At 39.6% G+C, this 19,834-nt stretch overlaps 1 protein-coding gene and 1 long non-coding RNA gene across 8 annotated transcripts in view; one reads left to right on the forward strand and one right to left on the reverse strand.

Annotated features, from left to right (window-relative positions):
- RALGPS1 (Ral GEF with PH domain and SH3 binding motif 1) overlaps positions 1 to 19,834 on the forward strand; it is an 84,601-nt gene that overhangs the window by 1,779 nt on the left and 62,988 nt on the right. For 5 of the 7 annotated variants that reach the window (XM_039323059.1, XM_039323052.1, XM_039323057.1 and 2 more), the window contains exons 2-5: positions 10,856 to 10,941; positions 13,483 to 13,608; positions 15,807 to 15,914; positions 16,707 to 16,757. In XM_039323059.1, the coding sequence (XP_039178993.1) occupies positions 13,552 to 13,608; positions 15,807 to 15,914; positions 16,707 to 16,757 (216 nt within the window). In that variant the 5' untranslated portion in view covers positions 10,856 to 10,941; positions 13,483 to 13,551. Of the gene's footprint in view, positions 1 to 7,627; positions 7,725 to 8,889; positions 9,518 to 10,855; positions 10,942 to 13,482; positions 13,609 to 15,806; positions 15,915 to 16,706; positions 16,758 to 19,834 lie in introns of those variants that run through there. The other 2 variants (XM_039323055.1, XM_039323056.1) reach the window with 2 other exon arrangements.
- On the reverse strand, positions 5,227 to 7,458 carry LOC120298891. Its single transcript, XR_005554252.1, has 2 exons — positions 7,231 to 7,458; positions 5,227 to 6,066 (listed from the first exon to the last, which is right to left on the reverse strand). It is a non-coding gene; the product is annotated as an uncharacterized LOC120298891 (long non-coding RNA).

The following is a 19,834-nucleotide window of genomic DNA, read 5'->3' on the forward strand; positions in this document are numbered from 1 at the left end:
GCCCGGTGGGCTTTTGCAGAGAGTGGCATTGTTCGTTTGTGTGTTTCTTTGATTTGTGCAGCTCCCCATTTCATCCGAGTGGGTGGTTCCCAAGAAGTATTCATAAGATTATTTTCTTTTCCTCTGTTATCTTCATTTCATCTGTCTATGCAGCAAGGGTAGTCCAGAGTCCAATGATTTACAAAGGATTATATACATTTACATATGTTTACACGTATTGGTATAATATTTGCCAGGCACACTTTCTAGGGTTCTGTTTAAAGTTTGTGTGGCCGGGGCCTGTGGATATATCTGTGTGGCATCTTTGCAAACACCAGTATAAAATAGACCAGCAAGAAATGTAGCCCCCATTTCCTTTATTAATAACAAGCCTTTCTAGATTGTTATTATCGCATGTGGCTTTTGCCTGCCCTGTTTTATTTATTTATTTTAGTGATTTACACAGCTGCCCATTTCACACAAGCAACTATGGCTGCCTCACAAGGATTATAGACTTGTGTGCACAGAACAATATAATACATATAAGCAAGCATTGCAGCACAGTTTCCCCAATATTATTATATCTCTATAAAATAGAGATATTTTATATTGTTCTGTAGTCTATATCTCCCATAAGAGTTTCTGGCTTCTCAACACCAAATGTGGCCTTTACATCTGCTATGATATATTCCTGTGTGGATGCCATGTTTATAACACACGCTTTACAGATGTTTTTCTGCCTTTCTGTATTGTGTGCGTCTCATCTATATATAGAACTCTGTAATATATACAGAAAAGGTTTACAGCACACATCTTTTTTCTAATTAGCATTTCTGGTTTGTCAATACGAGGCACTGCTTTTATAGGCAGTATTATGTCTGTGTAATATGGTGCAGACATTTATAGGCTTGTGTGGTAAATTGTTTGCCTTTCTCTTTTATGTGCATGTAGTACTATTATACATACAAGCAAGGTTTGTGGCACGTGCTTCAAATGTTTCCAATTAGTGCTTCCGACTTGTCAGTGTGTTGAGCTACGCAGGAAATCCTCAGCTTACCGACCACAGTGGAGCAGAGTTTAGCTAGACATAACAATACTGTAGCTAGTGTGAGAACCAAGGTTATTGAAATAAGAGGTGATAAGAATTGGCAGCTGGAGAACTGGAGGGAAAGCCTGTATTTCAGACTAATTGGAGAATGTGTTTTATGATGGTTAATTGGAGGAGGGAATTGTGCCTTGATACTATGTGCTCAGGGGAGGGGAATTCAGATTTTGGCTTCGACTGTGTTAGTGCCCACGCTATGCTTCTCCAATAAAGATTCTTTAAGGTAAACAATGCCTCGAAGTTCTTTGAAGAGTTTCATCTGTTAGAACCATGACTCTTACATTAGTAACACGGTTGTTAATTGTTTTCCCCCATTGATTTTACTTGTCAGACGGTCACCAGTTCTAGTCCTGCCTTAGACATGACAGCTGACTGGGTGACTTTGGACCAATCACCCAGAGATTGTGAGTTCTAGTCCCACCTTAAGTATGAAAGCCAGCTGGATGACTTTTGGCCAGTCCCTCTGTCTCAGCCCGGCCCACCTCACAGGGTGGTTGTGAAGAAAACAGGAAGAGGAAGGCGCATTGGATATGTTCCCTGCCTTGAGTTATTTGTAAAAATAATAAAGGCGGAATACAAGTAGGTATGTTACAGATAAACAGATTAGATCATAATACATTAAAAGTGAGTAGGCCACACCTCATTATCTGTCCATCCCAATGAGCCCATTTGTCTCCTGTGAACTTTATAGCTAAATTGCTTATTATACACTTCCTTAGGTGTCCTTTATCTCCATCTCGGTGGAAAAAAAAACCCCCATTATTTGTATCTTTTTATATTTTCATGGCTACAGAAAGAGCCACCAAGTCAGTTTTCATCTCATTTTATTCACCAGATGCATGGATTTGCATTTTCTTATTTGGTTTCTGACATGAGTCTCTGCACAAGGCAGGATTGTTATTTCTGCAAAATGTTTGCCAGTCAGTCATCTTGCCTGATACCTTAACTTTGTATCATTCCCGTGAGTAATAGCAATACTATGTTTCAGCTATTGTTTTCAAGAGGTTTGGGAGCAATCTAGAGACAAACATAGGAAACAAAAACACAAGATATTTGTTAGGAGGACCGACAACCTCTTAAAATGTCAGCTTGAATTCTTTGCTTAGAGCACATGAGCTCTCTGCTGTTGTCCTTATATTTTTATTCCCCTTTCAAGAGTGAAAAATGTATATGCTGATCAGCGGCATATACGTAACAGGGGCATAGAATCAAAGTCCCGTAAAGTATTAGTACCGCTTTATAAAGCCTTAGTAAGACCCCCACCTGGAATCCTGCATCCAGTTTTGGACACCACATTACAAAACAGATGTTGAGATTTTGGAAAAAGTGCAGAGAAGAGCAGCTAAGATGATTAAAGGCCTGGAGATTAAAACATATGAAGAACAGTTGCAGAATGTGGGAATGGCCAGTCTAGAGAACAATTAATCAATGGAACGACTTGCCACCAGAGCTTTAATTATGCTTATTCTTAAGAGACCCAGTTGGATGAATTTGTAATGGAAGGTGCACTTTCCAGCATGCTAGAAGTTGAATTTGGAACATCTTGAATTGAACTCATCCAAATATCTCTCTTACCTTATTATTGCAAAGCTTCTTGGAATCAGTTCAGGACAATCATTTTATATTTCAAATAAAAAAATAAATAAAAAAGCAATGGGAGGCAGGGTGTGATAACACATTTAGTTCCAGTGCTTGTTTACAAGAAAGACTGCCTAAGTATAGTTTGGAAGGGAGCCTTTAATTTAGGGTTTTGTCAATTGCGTGTTTTTAAGCTGAATGCTTAGCAGTTTGCAGTGGAGGGTCTCTGCATTTAGTAGGATGTGTGTGTATTATTCGTGATGCCTGAAATAGCATCAGTAGGAGTTACACTGCAGAGGTTCAAATAATCGCAACCAGCATTTTGAAATGTGTGTATGCATGAATGTATTGAAGGTTTATGTGGTCTCCTGATGTGGGAGTGAGGGAGGGAGGATGGAAAATAGAAAATATCCAGGGAGGGAAGAAGGGAAGGAGGGAGGGAGAAAAGGAAGGAAGGAAAATAGAAAATATCCAGGGAGGGAGAAAAGAAAGGAAGGAAGGAAGGAAGGAAGGAAGGAAGGAAGGAAGGAAGGAAGGAAGGAAGGAAGGAAGGAAGGCAGTGAGAAGAAGAGGGAGGAAGAAAATATACATATACTAGTAGGCTTTGATATGTGAAAGAATGGTTGATGTTTGTTGACAAGGCACCTTTTTTATAAATGGGGACATTTTATGAATATCAATATCATTATGAATTAATAGTTGTGAATTCAAGGATGCTAAAACAAGATGGGGAAGCTAAACATTGTAGATTTTTGCCTGAACTTTGTTGTGTTTACTCTTCCTGTTGTGAGGCAGTGGAATAATGTCAAGATTATCTTTCTTTGAATATAGAGTATGCTAACTAGAGGAATTAGAGCTGTAAATTTAATACTGATACACTGTGGTTTGTAAAATAAATTGCCTGCCATTTGAAGATAAGCTACTTGGTTTGACATCACTCATATTACAGAGTGATTCTGCTATTATACGCTTTGTATTTGGTTCTGAAGAACTGAGCACATGAAAAGCTAATTATATAGAGATGGCTCCATGTTGCAAATATTCTATATTGTGAAATATGAGTACTATCTGTGGAGGTTCACGGTCTGCAGAGCTGGCAAATAAAACAACATGTTTTAACACGATAAATTTTGCAACGGGCCAATGTTATCTTGTGTAAAGGAGCACCTAAAATACAATAGATCCTAGAACTGTGAAATCTGTCATTGGTAAGCAAATATCCGTAAGGCTGAAATTTGAGATAAGCTCCCTTGCAGCTGAGTTCATTGACTTGGAAATCACCAAGGGATTTCGCTTAAGTTTTTCTCAGATAGAGTCGGGACTGCTGTGAGTTAAAACTGGCTTTAAATCGACAAAAATCTACTCGTTGGAAAATTCCAGTGGAATTGAGGAGAGTTGTTTAACTGTGTTTAGAACCAGAATATAGGAAAGCTCCGTACGACAACAGTGTTATTTCTTTTGCAGGGAGCTTGTTAAGTTAAACAACGTGCAGGTAGTCCCTGGCTTACAACAGTTCAGTTAGTGACCGTTCAAAGTTACAATGGCACTTGAGAGCTTTTTTTCACACAACTCTTCCCCTCCTTTACTATTGACAGTCTCAGAGCTCCGGGTGCTACCCTAGCTATAATAATAATAAAAGGAGATATTGATCATATAGGCTCTTCCTTATGAGATCAATACTTCAAATAGAGCCATTCAGAGTAGTTAGATAGATGATGCTATCCCTCTGGGTAATATAAATGTAAATTAATTGTCATTTATGGCCATACGTTACTACACACGTGAGTTTTGTAGCTACCGTTAATCAGCTGCAAAGTACACCAAGAATGGGTTAAACAGATCCAGGCATACTTTGCTGAAATTGGTTACTGAACCTGCCTGGGTGTTTGGCACCTAGTCACCAATGGATGACCTCGGAGGAGAGAAATTCAAGAAGGTCACACCTGGAATCACATGACCCCAGGACGCAGCAGCGGTCATAAGTATGAACCAGTGGCCAAGCACCTGAGCATGGGAATGCTGCACGGGCTGTAAGCGCGAAAAACAGCGATAAGTTCCTTTTTTTCCAGTGCCGTCATAACTTTGAACAATCGCCAGTCGAGAACTGTCTGTGAAGGGAGTCTCAACTCTGTCGCCCTTCCCCTGAAGGTTAAAAATAGGGCAAATGGAATAAATTGAAATGCACCGTGTAACGTTTTCACAGCCCTGGTTCCCAAAAAAACCCCAGATGTCTGCAGATAAGGCAATTCATTTCGGCTCAGCTAAAGAGGAAGATCAGAGTGGATTATTTGAAACCTTTACGCCAGTAAACCATTATTCGGGCACCTGTGCAGCTCGGAAAAGGAGAAACCAGATTTTAGCAGCTCCTGGCTTGGACGAACTCCCCTTTCTTAGCAGCTGCTCCAACGGTGCTATTCATAGAGAGCTGCTGACACGGGCTGTTGCTATAAATCTGGATTTTTCAAGCTGCGGAGGTTGGTCGGGCCTGAGGTTGCATTTTTAAAGGGGAAAATGCCATACATCAACACCATCCTATTACCCCGGCTTTAATAATTCCTCAGAAAGCAATTGCTTTTTTTTTTATTTGGGTGGTTTGCTACTTCATAAATTCTCGCTCGCTCTGACTTCCTGGGTGTTCAAAGCCCAGGTAAGCGGCCAATTTTTCAATCTCTTCCCAACCTCCGCAAATGTTAAAAACATCAACCTCTAACGACACCATTACAGACTCCCTTAAACCACTCTCTTCCCTTTGGACGATAATAGTATACCTATCCGACAATAGATATGTGGTTTGGTTAATGAGGTGGTTGCTGGCATAATGTTCTATGCCTGCCTTCTGCAGGAAAATTTCCATCGTTGCCTCTTCTCGTTCCTCGGTTTGTAAATCTAGGTGAAGATGGGTTTCTAGGTAGGCCATGACCTCCTTCTTGCCTACCAACTCTGTGAAGGTAGAACTAACATTTGGACCGTCGGATTCTGAATCTGCTGTCTTCCCGTCAAGCTGTTGACCCTGGTGGTTGAGGAAAGATTCCAGCTCTTCTGGATTTGGTTTGGATGACTTCCTACAGACATGAGGAGGGTCCAGCTGGACAAGGCTCATCTTCTGGCATAAAGATTCTGGATTGGTGACATTTCCCTGGCTTTGTTCCTCAAGCTTTCTTTGGGGTTCTTCCTTCTGAGATTCTACTATGAGAAACCACTCTTGGTCCCTTTGACTTAGCCATAATCCAGCCATTGCTAGATCATCCGAAGCCGTGTCGTAATAACGGTCCGTCTGAGTGACTGCCTCCACGATCTTGGCACCGACCATCAGTAGCTTAGCTACGCTACCTTCTGTTACCCAAAATTTTTGCTTCAGCTGGACTTTGGGTACCGGGAGAGATTCCCGCCTTGCTTCCATGTTCCTGGAAAAACCACAACATTCTGAAATAAGGTTTTAATTTTTTGTAAGGATTGGGGTTGCTATAGTAAGCAGCCAAGAATGAGGAGAACTGGAGGTTTAGTTTTAGGGATTTTTGGGGGGGTTACCTTTCTGGAATACGAATGTATATATGCATTTAAAACATTTTGTATAGCCGCCCATTGTGTGTTAATCTCTGGAAATCTCAAAAACTAGTTGAAATTATGGGCAACAAAGGAATACATTTTCGTTCACATTTCTTGGCGTTTTTCTAGCCCTCTCTGAAATTTTGGGTTTTCTTGCAGACGTTTCATTACCCAACTAGGGAACATCATCAGTGATATATGAAAGGGAATTAGGCTTTAATTAAGCCTGCCAAGGAAACAACTGTGTATGTTTCTGATAGGGTTATTTTTTTTAAAATGAGAAATCCATAAAAGTACTTGCCAATGGCTACCGTCTTTTCCAAAGCTGACAAGCTTCTTTTGCCAGGCAAATTATAAAGTTTAATGGTGCTACCTTCATAAGAACAGTTTCTAAACATATGAAAAGGAAGACAGCCAGACAAGTGAAAAATGTTGGGCAGATGGATATTCTAGACACTGAGAAGACAAGCAAACTTTGGAGGCCTTAACAAAACTAGATAAGATACAGGACTTTATTTAGATTGGCTTTGCTAAATATATATTGGCATATTCCTTCAAGTAAGAAGGACTTGTTGAGTGGGCTATAAAAATCAGCCATCAGATCAAGAAACCTTTCAGAAAATATGTGATATCGGGTTGTTAGAAAAGCTAATTCTTCTTTATAAACATTGAGAAACAAAGTACATAACTGACTAATTTTTACGACATGTTATGTCCTGGTTATTTTGTGGTTATTCTTCCTGTTCCTGTTGGCCTTTATTTTATAAATAAACATATTTATGAACAACTTCATTTAGCTGTTGGGAGGATTTTCCTGTTATTAAGATGTGGGGCTAAATTTATTTTAAATGTCATTTATTTTGAAATTAGAGTTGTTGAGAAGTGAACGGAGAAGTTTTTGACCCAGACTTTCAGTTGAGATGTTTACTCTTCTGACTTTAATGCTTGCAATCATTATACAGACAGTCCTCGACTTCCCATTTCAATAAATATATGAACAAATGGTTTTAAAATCACCTTACCTTGTCTCTCTTCCCAAGATTCAAGAAGGCAGAGATCTTTAGAACAACCTTTCGTAATTGTTATTTTTCTTTCCCTAATTCGGTTTTGTAACTTTTCTGGCTAATGGTCTCCTTCAAAGCAACTTCCGTGTGTGCCTCGCTTTGTTTGTCATGAATGACTGCTTTGAATGACCATGACAACAATGGATGTAGCAACAGCTTGTAACTACTATTAGTAGAAAAGTCATGGGCGATTGAGGCTCTGCAAAGAGCTTTAGTCTTCCATAGTTTACGGTAACCATGCCTTGCTCAATCTGGATGTCACAACAAACTAAAGCATGCAGAGCCGAACTATTGATTTTTTCAAGTTTCAGAACAGTCTGTATTTAATTCCGGCATTTCGAGCTTACGTTTCCATAAATAGGCCGCTCCCTCAGCGTTATTCCCAACAAATCTGAAGATTGCGAAGAATTCACCCAGGATTCAGGATAGTTATTTTTCTGGCGGAATGTCTGGTAAATAGCTCGGCTCAATTCTTACAGATAAATTGGGAAACGCTGCTAATTTATAAGAAAAATTAATGTGCGTTCAGTGTTCATCTCCACAGACCTTGCAGTGTGGTTAGCTAGAAATGTATTAAGGGAACAAACTTGATGTTCTATTTTTTTTTTTTAGAAAAATCTCCAACCAGTATTACCTTTTTTTTTTCTATGACTATTCAGCAACTTCATAAACAGATGGTTGGTAATGTGTTTCTGGCTTGGATTGCTGCAGTTAATGATTGTGAGGATTGATTTGCAAATTATCAATTGTTTACTAAGTAGTCAAGGAGATGGGAACCTTAAGGAAATTTGATCCCAGTTATCGTCCGGTTTTTAGCAAATTAATAATTTGGTTGGAAAATTTACTTAAATGCTCTCCTATTACAGACGATATTGGGTTAGGCAGTTCTAAGGTGGGAAAACCTAGACCAGATGTAGCAACAGTTTGATTCCCTATAAAATGAGCCTTTAATTAATGTGCTGTGGAATTAATTTAAAAGGATGGGTACATGGTTTCTATGTGTGCGCCTTTGAACTGGTTCAGAAAGGGTCGTCCTTCAATTAGAACATAGAATAACAAAGAGTTGGAAGGGATCTTGGAGGTCATCTAGTCCAACTCCCTGCTCAGGCAGAAAACCCTATACCATTTCGGACAAATGGCTGTCCAGTTTCTTCTTTAAAACTTCCAGTGTTAGTGCATTCACCGCTTCTGGAGGCAGGTGGTTCCACCAGTTAATTGTTCTAACTGTCAGGAAGTTTCTCCTTAGTTCTAGGTTGCTTCTCTCATTGGTTAGTTTCCATCCGTTGTTTCTTGTCTTACCTTTTGCTATTTTGGAAAATAGGTTGACCTTCTTTGTGGGAGCCCCTCAGATATTGAAAGACTGCTATCATATCTCCCCTAATCCTTCTTTTCATTAGACTGGACATACCCAATTCCTGTCTCCGTTCCTTGTATGTTTTAGCCTCCGGCCCCCTAATCATCCTTGTTGATCTTCTCTTTTCCAAAGCTTCAACATCTTTTTTATTCAGACTCTAGAAAGAGTGCAGAGAAGAGCAACAAGGATGATTAGGGGGCTGGAGGCCAAAACATACAAAGAACGCTTGCAGGCATTGGGTACACATCCTAAATTCCCTAGATCTTGCTCATGTAAGTCCAAATTAAAGAGTAGCGCAGTTAAAGAAAAAAGATGTTTCTTTCATTCCAAGACTCAAAAGCATCCAAATGGGCCACCATTAAATGTGATTGACTTCTTGTCTCTGAATCCATTTTTAATACTCAGTAATAGGCGCACAGTTCTCATAAATTCAGTTTCCAGGAAACCGATGGATCAGGGGAAAAGTTAACTCAGCTTAATAATCAACTGCCTTTATGGTTTGCGCACTCCACTTCAGATTAAAAGCAAATAAATAAAAGGCACGTCATTTAAATCAATTTTTCTACGTGGCTGCTAAGAAGCTGAAAAAGATGCAGTTTATCTTCCAGCTTTGGAATATATTTGGAAAAAGGGGAAAAAAAATAAGGAATGGGCATATATCCCTTAGAGGGACAATAATTTGCTTTTGTCTCTAAATTGTGAAAACAAGTGGAGAGATTTTGCAATAGTGTTTCCGGTGTTGATTCCGTAAGACGTAAACAAGCGTAAAACTCACGAGCTGCTCCTTGTACACACACAAAGTTTGGAGCAAAAAAGCCGATTACACAAGACCTTCAAAGAATTTCGTAGACAGTTGCGCGGGTCCAGGGCGTAGCGGTTTGAAATGTGTTTGTGAGTATGTGTGTCTGTTTTCATGTCTTGGTTCTAGGGGAAGTGAGAATTAGGACCTTTATTTAATAGAGGCAGTCCTCTACTTGCAACAGTTTGTTTAGTGACCGTTCAAAGTGACTTAGGACCAGTTTTCCACACTTACAACCGTCGCAGCATCCCCGTGGTCACGAGTTCAACATTCGGACACTTGGCAACTGACTCATATTTATGACGGTCGCAGGCTCCCGGGGTCACGTGATCCGCTTTGGCATCCTGCTGACAAGCAAAGTCATCCAGGAAGCCGGAATCACTTAGCAAAAGTTTGACTAATTTAACAACTGCGGTGATCCCCTTAACAGCTGTGGCGGGAAAGGTCGTAAAATGGGGCAAAACTTAACCAATGTCTCACTCAGCCACAGTTGGGCTCAACTGTTGTGGTAAATCGAGGACCACTGGTAACTGAAGAAGCTATTAGCCCAAATCTATGCAAATATCTTTTTTTGCTTCCCCCCACTGAAGTGAATATTATTCGGTCTGCCTTTGAGAATTAAGAAGGAAATTATTTGAATTGTGATGATAGGTGTATATGATAGATAAGCTCTTTGTAGGGTGTCAGTTTGCTCAAATATATAAGAAATGTTACAGCTGCCACGTTCTTTCTACAAATATGTCTGTTTTTTTTTTAAAGAGCAAGTTTAAAAGAAAACACACACAAGCCATGCATACAATAGTTTATGGCACGTACAATGGTTTACAGAGTATTTTAGGGACAAACAGATATCTGTCCTCTAGGGAGCTCACAATGGATGTTGTTGTCTTTTCAGTGCCATTTATAGCTGCCTGCCTGTCTCCAAAAACCCTACATAGTAGTTTTGTGATCCCAGATATTCAGGGGAAGAAAAAAAAAAACCTCTTCTAAGTTATTTTCCTCTTCTAGTGCCAATAGACAGCAAAATTTTCCTTGCGAGTGATTAATTAAAGACTGAGCTTCAGCAATAATCAGTTATGTTAATTTTGTATCTGGAATTTAATAAATCTGTGCTTCAGACCAAGTGTTATTACTGATTTCTGCCTACAACCCAAAGAGAACAGAATAGAAATTCTTTATTGGCCAAGTGTGATTGGACACACAAGGAATTTGTCTCCGGTGTAGAAGCTCTCACTGTACAGAATAAATAGAATAAAATAGAATAGAATAGAATAGAATAGAATAGAATAGAATAGAATAGAATAGAACAATAATTTATGATCATAAAGCTGGAACTTATGAAAAACTCTCTTTCAACTGTTCTTCTGCCTTTGCAATCTAAGCAAGAGAAAAATGACAGCTCTGTGTTGCCTCTTAATTGTCTTTTTCAGAAAAACCACTTCTGAGAGATGCGCTCCAATGTCTCACTGGCGTTTAATTGCCTGTACTTAAAACTCAGAAGAAAAATTCATTATGGGTAAGTTTGATTTATCCTGAAGGAAGGAGGAAAGATTTATGGATGTGACAAAATCATAGAGGGAAGGATTGGAATCTGACTGAAATAAAGAAATGGTCTTTGACTTATAACTTACGACTTACAGTTTAGTGACTGTTCAAAGTTACAACAACATAGCCTTGCTTAGCAGTGGAAATTTTGTGGCCTTAAGTCAAACACTTACCTGTATCAATATCTGAAATATTTGAATAATATTTGTACCTTTTCATATGGGGATCTATATTTTTACATTAATCACTTTAGAAAATCTACAGATGGGGAGCCTTCACAACACAGAAGAAGGAAGAATATTTTCAAATTACGTTCTTCTACGGGTCATTATTAGTGACCTTTTTTTGTCAGAAAACCTAATTAAAATTTTGCTCTCAGTGTTTTTGACCTCGGAGAATAGGGCGTGTTACATTCATTTTTTTTTCTGTTTTATGCATCATGAAACATCACCATATTTCTCGCAGAGTGGATTCAGTGGGGTAGGGAAAATATGAACAGTCAAGTTCATCAAATGATTTTTGCATTTTCTGTTCGCTAGATGGCACCGCTGAATAGGTTATGATTCTAGGAAGATGCCGGTACTTTGTAGTAATCTTGTAAAAAATGGCAAGGATTTGTAAAAACAGGTTGGAATTGATCGACTGGATCAAGAAATGGAAAATGTACGTCTCAAATACTCTACCCTTAGTCATGGAATTCCAAAAATCCTTCTTATTGTATATCAAAATAGGTTTTGTCTCCCCCCCCCCAAAAAAGAATATCCGATCTTAGTTGCTATGAGTCTTCTATACTATTCATCTGAAATGGTATAGGGTTACCTACTTGAGCAGGGGCTTGGACTAGAAGACCTCCAAGGTCCCTTCCAACTCTATTACTATTACTATTATTATTATTATTATTATTATTATTATTATTATTATTATTATTATTATTATTATTATTATTATTATTATCTTTTATTCATTAAACATGAACCTCAGTCAACTGAACATTCAAATTGGCTGGGATGTTCAGTTGACTGAGGTTCACATCTAATGAATAAACGATAATAATAATAGTAATAGTAATAGAATTGGAAGGGACCATGGAGATCTTCTAGTCCAACCCCCTGCTCAGGAAGGTAACCGTATTACTACTACTACTATTATTATTATTACTATTATTATTATTATTCTCTGGGACTTGAGTGAACAAAAGTTAACACAAACCCGGGGGAACTGATTGAATCCCAGAATTCTTTCCAATTTGGTAATTATTTGGCAAGCCTTCTTTAAAGAAGAAAGAAAAGAGACAAGATTTGCATTATGTCGACATTTTCTTTTACCCCCAGATTTTTATTATTTTTTTTTAAGAGAAAGGCTGATTTAATCTGGTATCTTGTCAAGGTTTCTCTGAGCATAGAATCCTGCCCGGAAAACAATTGCTTTATCGGGCCATTTTTCAAAGAAGGCTTATCCAACAATCGAAAAGAAGGCCGTTTTTCAAAGAACATCAATTTCGAAGGTTGCGTGACAGATAAGGTGGAATTTCCCATGTATTCTTGCTACTCTCCAGGAGTTGAGCCCTTAAAAAGCTTTCTGCTGAAACGTTAGGGAAATTTTTTTTTGTTCTTTTGCAGACTGGTGCAAAAGTCATTAAGGCCTCTCTGTACCGCCTGGGTTAATTTTATCTTTGGAAGCTACAACTGAAGCTGGATGGGTAGCAAGATTGCATATGGAATTTTCTGTTGTGTTCATGGGATGCGCTGTTTTTGAGCCCTCAAGTACCAAAAAAACCAATAAATAAATAAATAAAAGGAGAAACCAGACAGGGGAGCCAAAAGAATATTTAGTAAAGTGGTGATAGAAAATCCATATTTTAAGTTTTTTTCCATCCTTCTGCTAAGCCAGCTTCGACATATTTTCATATGTATAGCTGGACCTTCTGTGCTGTCTCCACCATCTCATCAATACGCACATCCCAAAAAATAATCATCTATATATCTATATGGCCCTTTGCTCTGCCAACTTCATCTCATCTGCGGATCTTGGGCAGAGAAGAGCAACAAAGATGATTAGGGGACTGGAGGCTAAAATAGCTGCTGGAATTGGGTATGTCTAGTTTAATGAAAAAGGACCAGGGGTGACATGATAGCAGTCTTACAATGTTTGTGGGGCTGCCATAAAAAAGAGGGGGTCAAGCTATTCTCCAAAGCCCCTGAAGGCAGGACAAGAAGCAACAGATGGAAACTCATCCAGGAGAGAAGCAACCTGGAACTAAGGAGAAACTTCCTGACAGTGAGAACAATTAACCAGTGGAATGACTTGCCTCCAGAAGTTGTGGGTGCTCTATCATTAGAGGTTTTTAAGAAGAGGCTGAACAACCCTTTGTCTGCAGTGATATAAGGACTGCTGTCTTGGGCAGGGGGTCGGACTAGAAGACCTCCAAGGTCCCTTATTCTGTTATTCTCCTAATTATTGTTGTCTTTTGATGGATGGACTTTCTAAAGCCAGCGTCTTCTCATCCTTGCAGCAGTTCTCCTTTCAACCTATAACATCAGCAGTGGTGGCTGAACTGAAGCTCTTGTGTTCCAAGAAGAGAATGTATAAAAGGAATGGCCTCATGGCCAACGTGACCGTGACCTCCGCCACTCCAGAGGTACCGTTTCCATTCCAACTCAAAACAAACCACAGTTTAGTTGGGCATCTCCAGGAGGCGGTCTGCTGTTTGGTTTAAGAAGCAGCACAACGATGACATTTGTAAACTTAAAACGGTCTTTAATAGGCCAGTCTCAGTCCCATCTTCCCCGGCAAAGGCGTGTGCGGTCCTTGATGCTCTCTGAGCTTGGTGGATTTATTGCAGACCTGTCCTTACCAACCTATGTCAGTGCTCGTAGGGAGTGCAACGTGCCTACTACACTGATGATGCTACCTAGTATGGTAATGAAACGTCTGCAAGGAGCTCAGAGAGCACCCAGGATCCCACAGTTACAATTCCTTAAAGTTGAGAATAGTTTTTTTTTTTTTAACTAAAATAAAAATTAGGGACGAGAAGGATTTAACCTCCTGATTTAGCCGAATCCCAGCCGTGTTCCTGAAGTAATGGGTCAGACCCTCTATAATAGTTTCCTTGAAAGTTCACTATTTAATGTCTTCTGCAGTGAAGAATAGATCTTTTCCACGTACTTAGAATATTTCCTCTAAAGTAGAACAGGATCTATCCAAGGGCGAAGAAAGGGATTTCCTGCCTTCTCAAGCCCTGTCAAAAGGCCTTTTTTCGGTGACAGATTTAAAGGCCAAATTGCAAACACTTTTCAGATTAGCTAACTAAGAGAACCACACAGCTGTGAAACAATTCCAGATGTTGTGGGGGGGGCAGGGGCGGAGGGAATTGTGTGGTGGTTCTCAGGAGTTGACTGAAGGGAAGAAGGCATGGTTCCTCATCTGGGCAGCGTCATCCCTTTCGTGGGGAGCTGTCTGGGAATTAAAACGAACATTTATTTAATCAACACATTGACACATACTGCTTGCTGATCATTTCTTAAAGCATTTAAAAGCGGAAAGGATTTTAAGGAAAATTCTTTTTTATATTATGATTATGATCACGGTCATGGTTTCGTCTGTGCAACTATGTAAGTCTTGTAAAATACGTTGCTTTCTTCTTCTCCTCCTCCTTCTTTTTCTTCTTCTCTTTCTCCTCCTCTTCTTCCTCTATTTCCCCTCCTCTTCCTCTCCTCCTCCTCTTCTTCCTCCTCATAGTTAAGATCATATGGTGTCCAGTCTTTTAGGCCACAAATTAGGTTAGGAAATTTCTACTGTTGTCTTTACACACTCAAGTCATAGCAATTAACATCTAATGCCTTGCAGATGGAAATAATTCACTGGGCTCATTTTCTCAAGACAGAGAAATTCTTCACATGTTTGTTCAAAAATAGATGCTGTTTGCACATCAGCAGTTCAAAGATAAAAAGTTCTTGGGACTGCAGGCTGGGTCTGGTCTGAACATCAGTTTTGAATCTCTTGGTTTCAAAACAGGACAGAATTATTCTGCATACATATTCACGCTATTATGGTTTCATTCCAATCAGTTTCATTCGGTGATTTTTTCAGACAATACATTTAAATAGCTGGGATTTTTTTTTTTTTTAATGCGATGGCGTTTCTCCAACTAGAACTAGAAGACTGAATTGCTTCTGGGATGGTTGGACACTGTGCCATCTGTAGGAGATCTGATTTTTAAAGGACAGCTTCTCCTTAATCAACGTGTCTAGGATTGCAACCTTGCTTTTTAAACATCTCTAGTAAGATTTGCATCTAGCACCATCCAATTCTTCTGCCCTTATTTAATAGGACTGCTGTAAATAAATCTTGATCATTTTTTTCCCACCCATTTGCATTGTTAGTGCTTAAATAATCACGTTATCCCTGATATTTTCCAACAAACTCCTTAAGCCTGAACATAATTTGTCAGCAACTCTGTGGATTTTCTTCTCCCACCACGGAGAGAAATTGCACGGAACAGATTAGGGGATTACCTCCACTCCATTTTCTAACCTTTGAGAGCAGATATCTCTGGCAGTGAACAGAGATTCTTTTATACCCGAGGAAAAAAGTCTCATGGTTGGAAACAGGAGCAGATAATTTTTGTTCCTCTTCGGTTCATTGGTAAGCCTCCTAACCAAGAGATGTTATGGAAGGCAATTTGTTGTTCTCTTTCTCCTCGTTGGATTTCAATCTCTCCTCGATGCTTTGACTTGCATCCCTGCACAGGGAGAAACATTGGATTCACTTGCCTTAGTAACCCCTTCCAATTATATGCATTTTTTCATGCCTTTCTCTCCCCCTCCCCCCTTCTAGGGCAGTAGCAGTTCTGACTCTTTGGAAGGACGGAGTTCAGATTATGCTCATAAAAGCTACGATGCTGTGGTGTTTGACATGCTAAAAGTAACTCCAGAGGAGTTTGCGGTAAGTAAAACGGCCGCTTTTTGATGTGTACCAAATAGTAGTAACCGTAGTGGCCAAAATAAGTTCCCATTCAGTGGTTAAGGGAATCACTGCAGTTGGTCGTAAAAATGGGGCAAAACCCACTTAAGAAATGTCTCACTTAGCAACAGAATCTTTGAGCTCAATTGTGGTCCTAAGTCAATAGAATAGAATAGAATAGAATAGAATAGAATAGAATAGAATAGAATAGAATAGAAAATAGAATAGATATTGGAATATAGAATAGATATTGGAATATAGAATAGAATAGAATAGAATAGAATAGAATAGAATAGAATAGAATAGAATAGAATAGAATAGAATAGAATAGAATAGAATAGAAAATATGGAATGGAATGGAATGGAATAGAATAGAATAGAATAGAATAGAATAGAATAGAATAGAATAGAATAGAATAATGAATAGAGATGGAAGGGACCTTGGAGGTCTTCTAGTCCAGCCCACTGCTCAAGGGGAGTCGACTGCCTGTACAGAGTTCCAAAAATATTGTAATAATTCCTAAATTAAGTAATTTGGCATGCCTTTTGCTTCCTAGGTAGCCATAAATAAAGGGCATCGTCAGCTGCATTTGAGGATAGGGGAGGAAAATCAAAATGCTGACTGGTGTCAACCCAAGTACCTTATTCAGTGCATCACAACAGCCTGTGAATTTAGATACCCTGGCTGCTTTCTAGACAGGACCAGAGTGGACTTGCCAGACTTCAGTGTTTTTTCAAAATGCATAATCGTTCTTCCTTTCATTTTTGTCACAGAGTCAGATTACACTGATGGATATGCCAGTATTTAAAGCTATACAGCCAGAGGTACGTGCCCTTTTAACACAGAATGTTGCTATTGGTAAAGAAGAACCCTTAGGCTCCCGTTTATTAGATTCTGATTTTTTGCAAAAGAAAGAACAGCAAAGATTTCACTCATACCCTAGCACATTATATTCTGATCGGAAGAGAACATTTATAGCTCCAGGTTGAACGGTGGGGTCCTTATTGCTCTCTAAGCTTGGTGGTTTTCTTGCCGTCGTTTCATTGCCCAACTAGGTAACATCCTCAGTGATAGAAGGGAGTGGAAAGTGCTAGTAGAGAGAGCAAACCCCCACTCCCTGCTAGCTCTGATGACGTTAACTAGTTTGGTAATGAAACGTCTGCAAGAAAACCAGAGGGGGAGAAGGAGTCATCCTTGCTGCTCTCTGAGCTTGGCGGTTTTCTTGCAGATGTTTCATTACCCAACTAGGTAACATCATCAGTGCTGGAAGGGAGTGGAGTGTGTGGAGTTCAGGAGAAGGAGGAGGGAGAGAGAGGAGGAGGAGGAGGAGGAGGACTGTGTGGTCCTTGGTGCTCTCTGAGCTTGGTGGTTTTCTTGCAAACGTTTCATTACCCAACTAGGTAGCATCAAGATCAGTGATATCATCTGTGCTAAAAAGTAAACGGGTTTGTGGAGTGGAAGAGGAGGGAAGGATTATAGGGTCCTTGGTTCTCTCTGATCTTGGTGGTTTTCCTGCAGATGATGTTTCATGACCCAACTAGATAACATCCTCAATCTGCAAAGAAGCCACCAAGCTCAGAGAGCGCCAACGACACCACATTATATTCTTAAGTTTCACGGAAGTCACCCTGCCTTCCATTCTTAATAGCGCTGCCCTCACAAGCAGTTCTCTGGGGGTGACTTTTCATAAACAGCTCCAAGAATTCCAGTTCTTTCTGCTGATTCTACCTGGATGATCACATCTCATACCAGTTGATGAAGGAGGGACCTTGAGGCGTTTTGTGTCAATATCCTTGGTTCTCTTCAGAGAGAAAGCTTCATAACTTCGTTGGGTTTGCCTGACGTGACGTGAAGCTGTCCCACCATACTTCATTTCACATGATCTCCAGCCCTGCTCAAAACCGAGTCGTCATCTCTGTCTGATTGTGTTGCGTACAGTAGCTGTGTTGACTTCACTTACGGAATTGCTGGGCTGCAGATGCCACATTTATTTCAACCTTCGGACTGCATGCCTGTCAAGCTATTCAAGCTTCCTAAAATACGCTTTCTATAGGACCCATATGTTTGACCGCTCAACTAAAATTTGGCAGAAGACAAGGGGAAAAAGTGGCAGATGTTGTAATACACAAAGGCTGGTTTAAAAAAAAAAAAATTCACTGAGAAATAGAAGAAATGGTTATTTTTTTTCTTTCTTTCAAATTTCTGGTAAATGTAGCCACAACATTTGATATATAATTGTTTATCTGTAGTTTAATAGGCAACATATGTACTGTGTCCCCAGACTAATTAGGCTGGGGATGATTATGTTGCTCACTTTTCCAGCTGGCTATTTTAAAACTCTGCTCTAATCTTCTAGGGAGTATTATTCTTGAGATTGGGGTTTCCGTAGTGATAATCTTGTTGACCAAACCATGTGATCAAGTGTCAGCAAGGTTTGCGAGGAGGAGGAGGAGGAGGAGGAGGAGGAGGAGGAGGAATGGTGCTCTCTGAGCTGGGTTGCTTTCTTGTAGACCTTTCATGACCCAACTAGGTAACATCATCAGTGCTAGTAGGTGATGGGGTTTTTCTCTCTGTTTATATTCTAGTGGCTTGTTAGGATCTTTCATTGGGCTGTTTACTGTTGGCAGTGCCTTGATTGGGGTATTGTTTACTTCTTGATTGTTGGCCTGATATTAATCTTGATGTTAATCTATGCTCATCTGGGTGTTGATTGCTGGCAGGGTGATGTTCTGGTCTTTTTGTTCCCTCTTTGGCTTACTGTTTGTCTCTTTGGCACAGGGCGTAGATACTGTTTATGTCTACATGTTTATTGATGGGCAACTGTCAGGCCTTTGACATTTTCTAACGCTTGAACCCACCGACATTCCAAAGAACATAAAACTATAAAGCCTTTCAGGATGTTTTATGACTTTAATGAGTCCAATATGTGTAAACGTGAAGAGATTTCTCTTTGAACACAAGAAAGCGAACAAGGGCAAATTTGTCAGCGTTTAATTCCGTGAGCCACACTGACTGCATGTTGGAGACTACCAACTGCATAATAATGGTTCCTGTTTTTTTCCCCCAGCATGAATAGGTCCATTTTAACACACCTTGGTTGTGTCGTAGTTTATTCTGAAATAGATTAAGACGGAAATGTTCTAGATTAGCGGTTCTCAATCTTTTCTTCACCACAGATCTTCTTTAAATACCTTTTGTGGCCATGGACCACCAAGACTTAACTCAAGATTTAAATCATAACATTTCTTCAAGCCTTCGCACGCATGCACACACACACACACACACACACACACACACACACACACACACACACGGTTGAGGGCCACGGGACCAGATGGTCCATTTTTAGAACTGAAAAAGGTTTTCCTAGGCTGATTCCATGGGATTTGAAGGAGACAATTTTTGCTTACATAACTCACACATGTTATTTTAAAATAAACTAATCATCCTCATTGGAAGGAACACAATTGCTGTGATTATTCTTGGACATTTGCTGCTGTTAAAAACTGTTGCATTAATCATTGGTAACTCCTGCTATTATTCACGGGAGAGTAATCAGAATAATACACTAAATCTTACTTGGGAAACATGGTCCAACTTCAAAAAAAAAAAAAATGAGGATGAAACTTCCAAAGAGAACAACATATAGCAGAAGTAATGATCAACATGCTGTAGAAATGTTTAATGTTTCTTACTTTAATTGTATGAGTATCTTTCCACCTTATATGCCAGGAAGCATATCAATATAATACATTGTTATGGTTGTTTGCGGAGTCAGCCAGATGTTTAGGCTGGATATGGCATTTTTATCAACATATTATCAGCAGCAGCACCAGCACCAGCACCATTATTTTGGGGAAAATTTAGCAGCTTCCTGCTTGTGTTCAGTAAAGCATTTTCC

The sequence above is a fragment of the Crotalus tigris genome, unplaced genomic scaffold, assembly GCF_016545835.1.
Source record: "Crotalus tigris isolate CLP2741 ecotype Arizona unplaced genomic scaffold, ASM1654583v1 scf7180000024153.1733885, whole genome shotgun sequence".
Taxonomy (NCBI): Eukaryota; Metazoa; Chordata; class Lepidosauria; order Squamata; family Viperidae; genus Crotalus; species Crotalus tigris.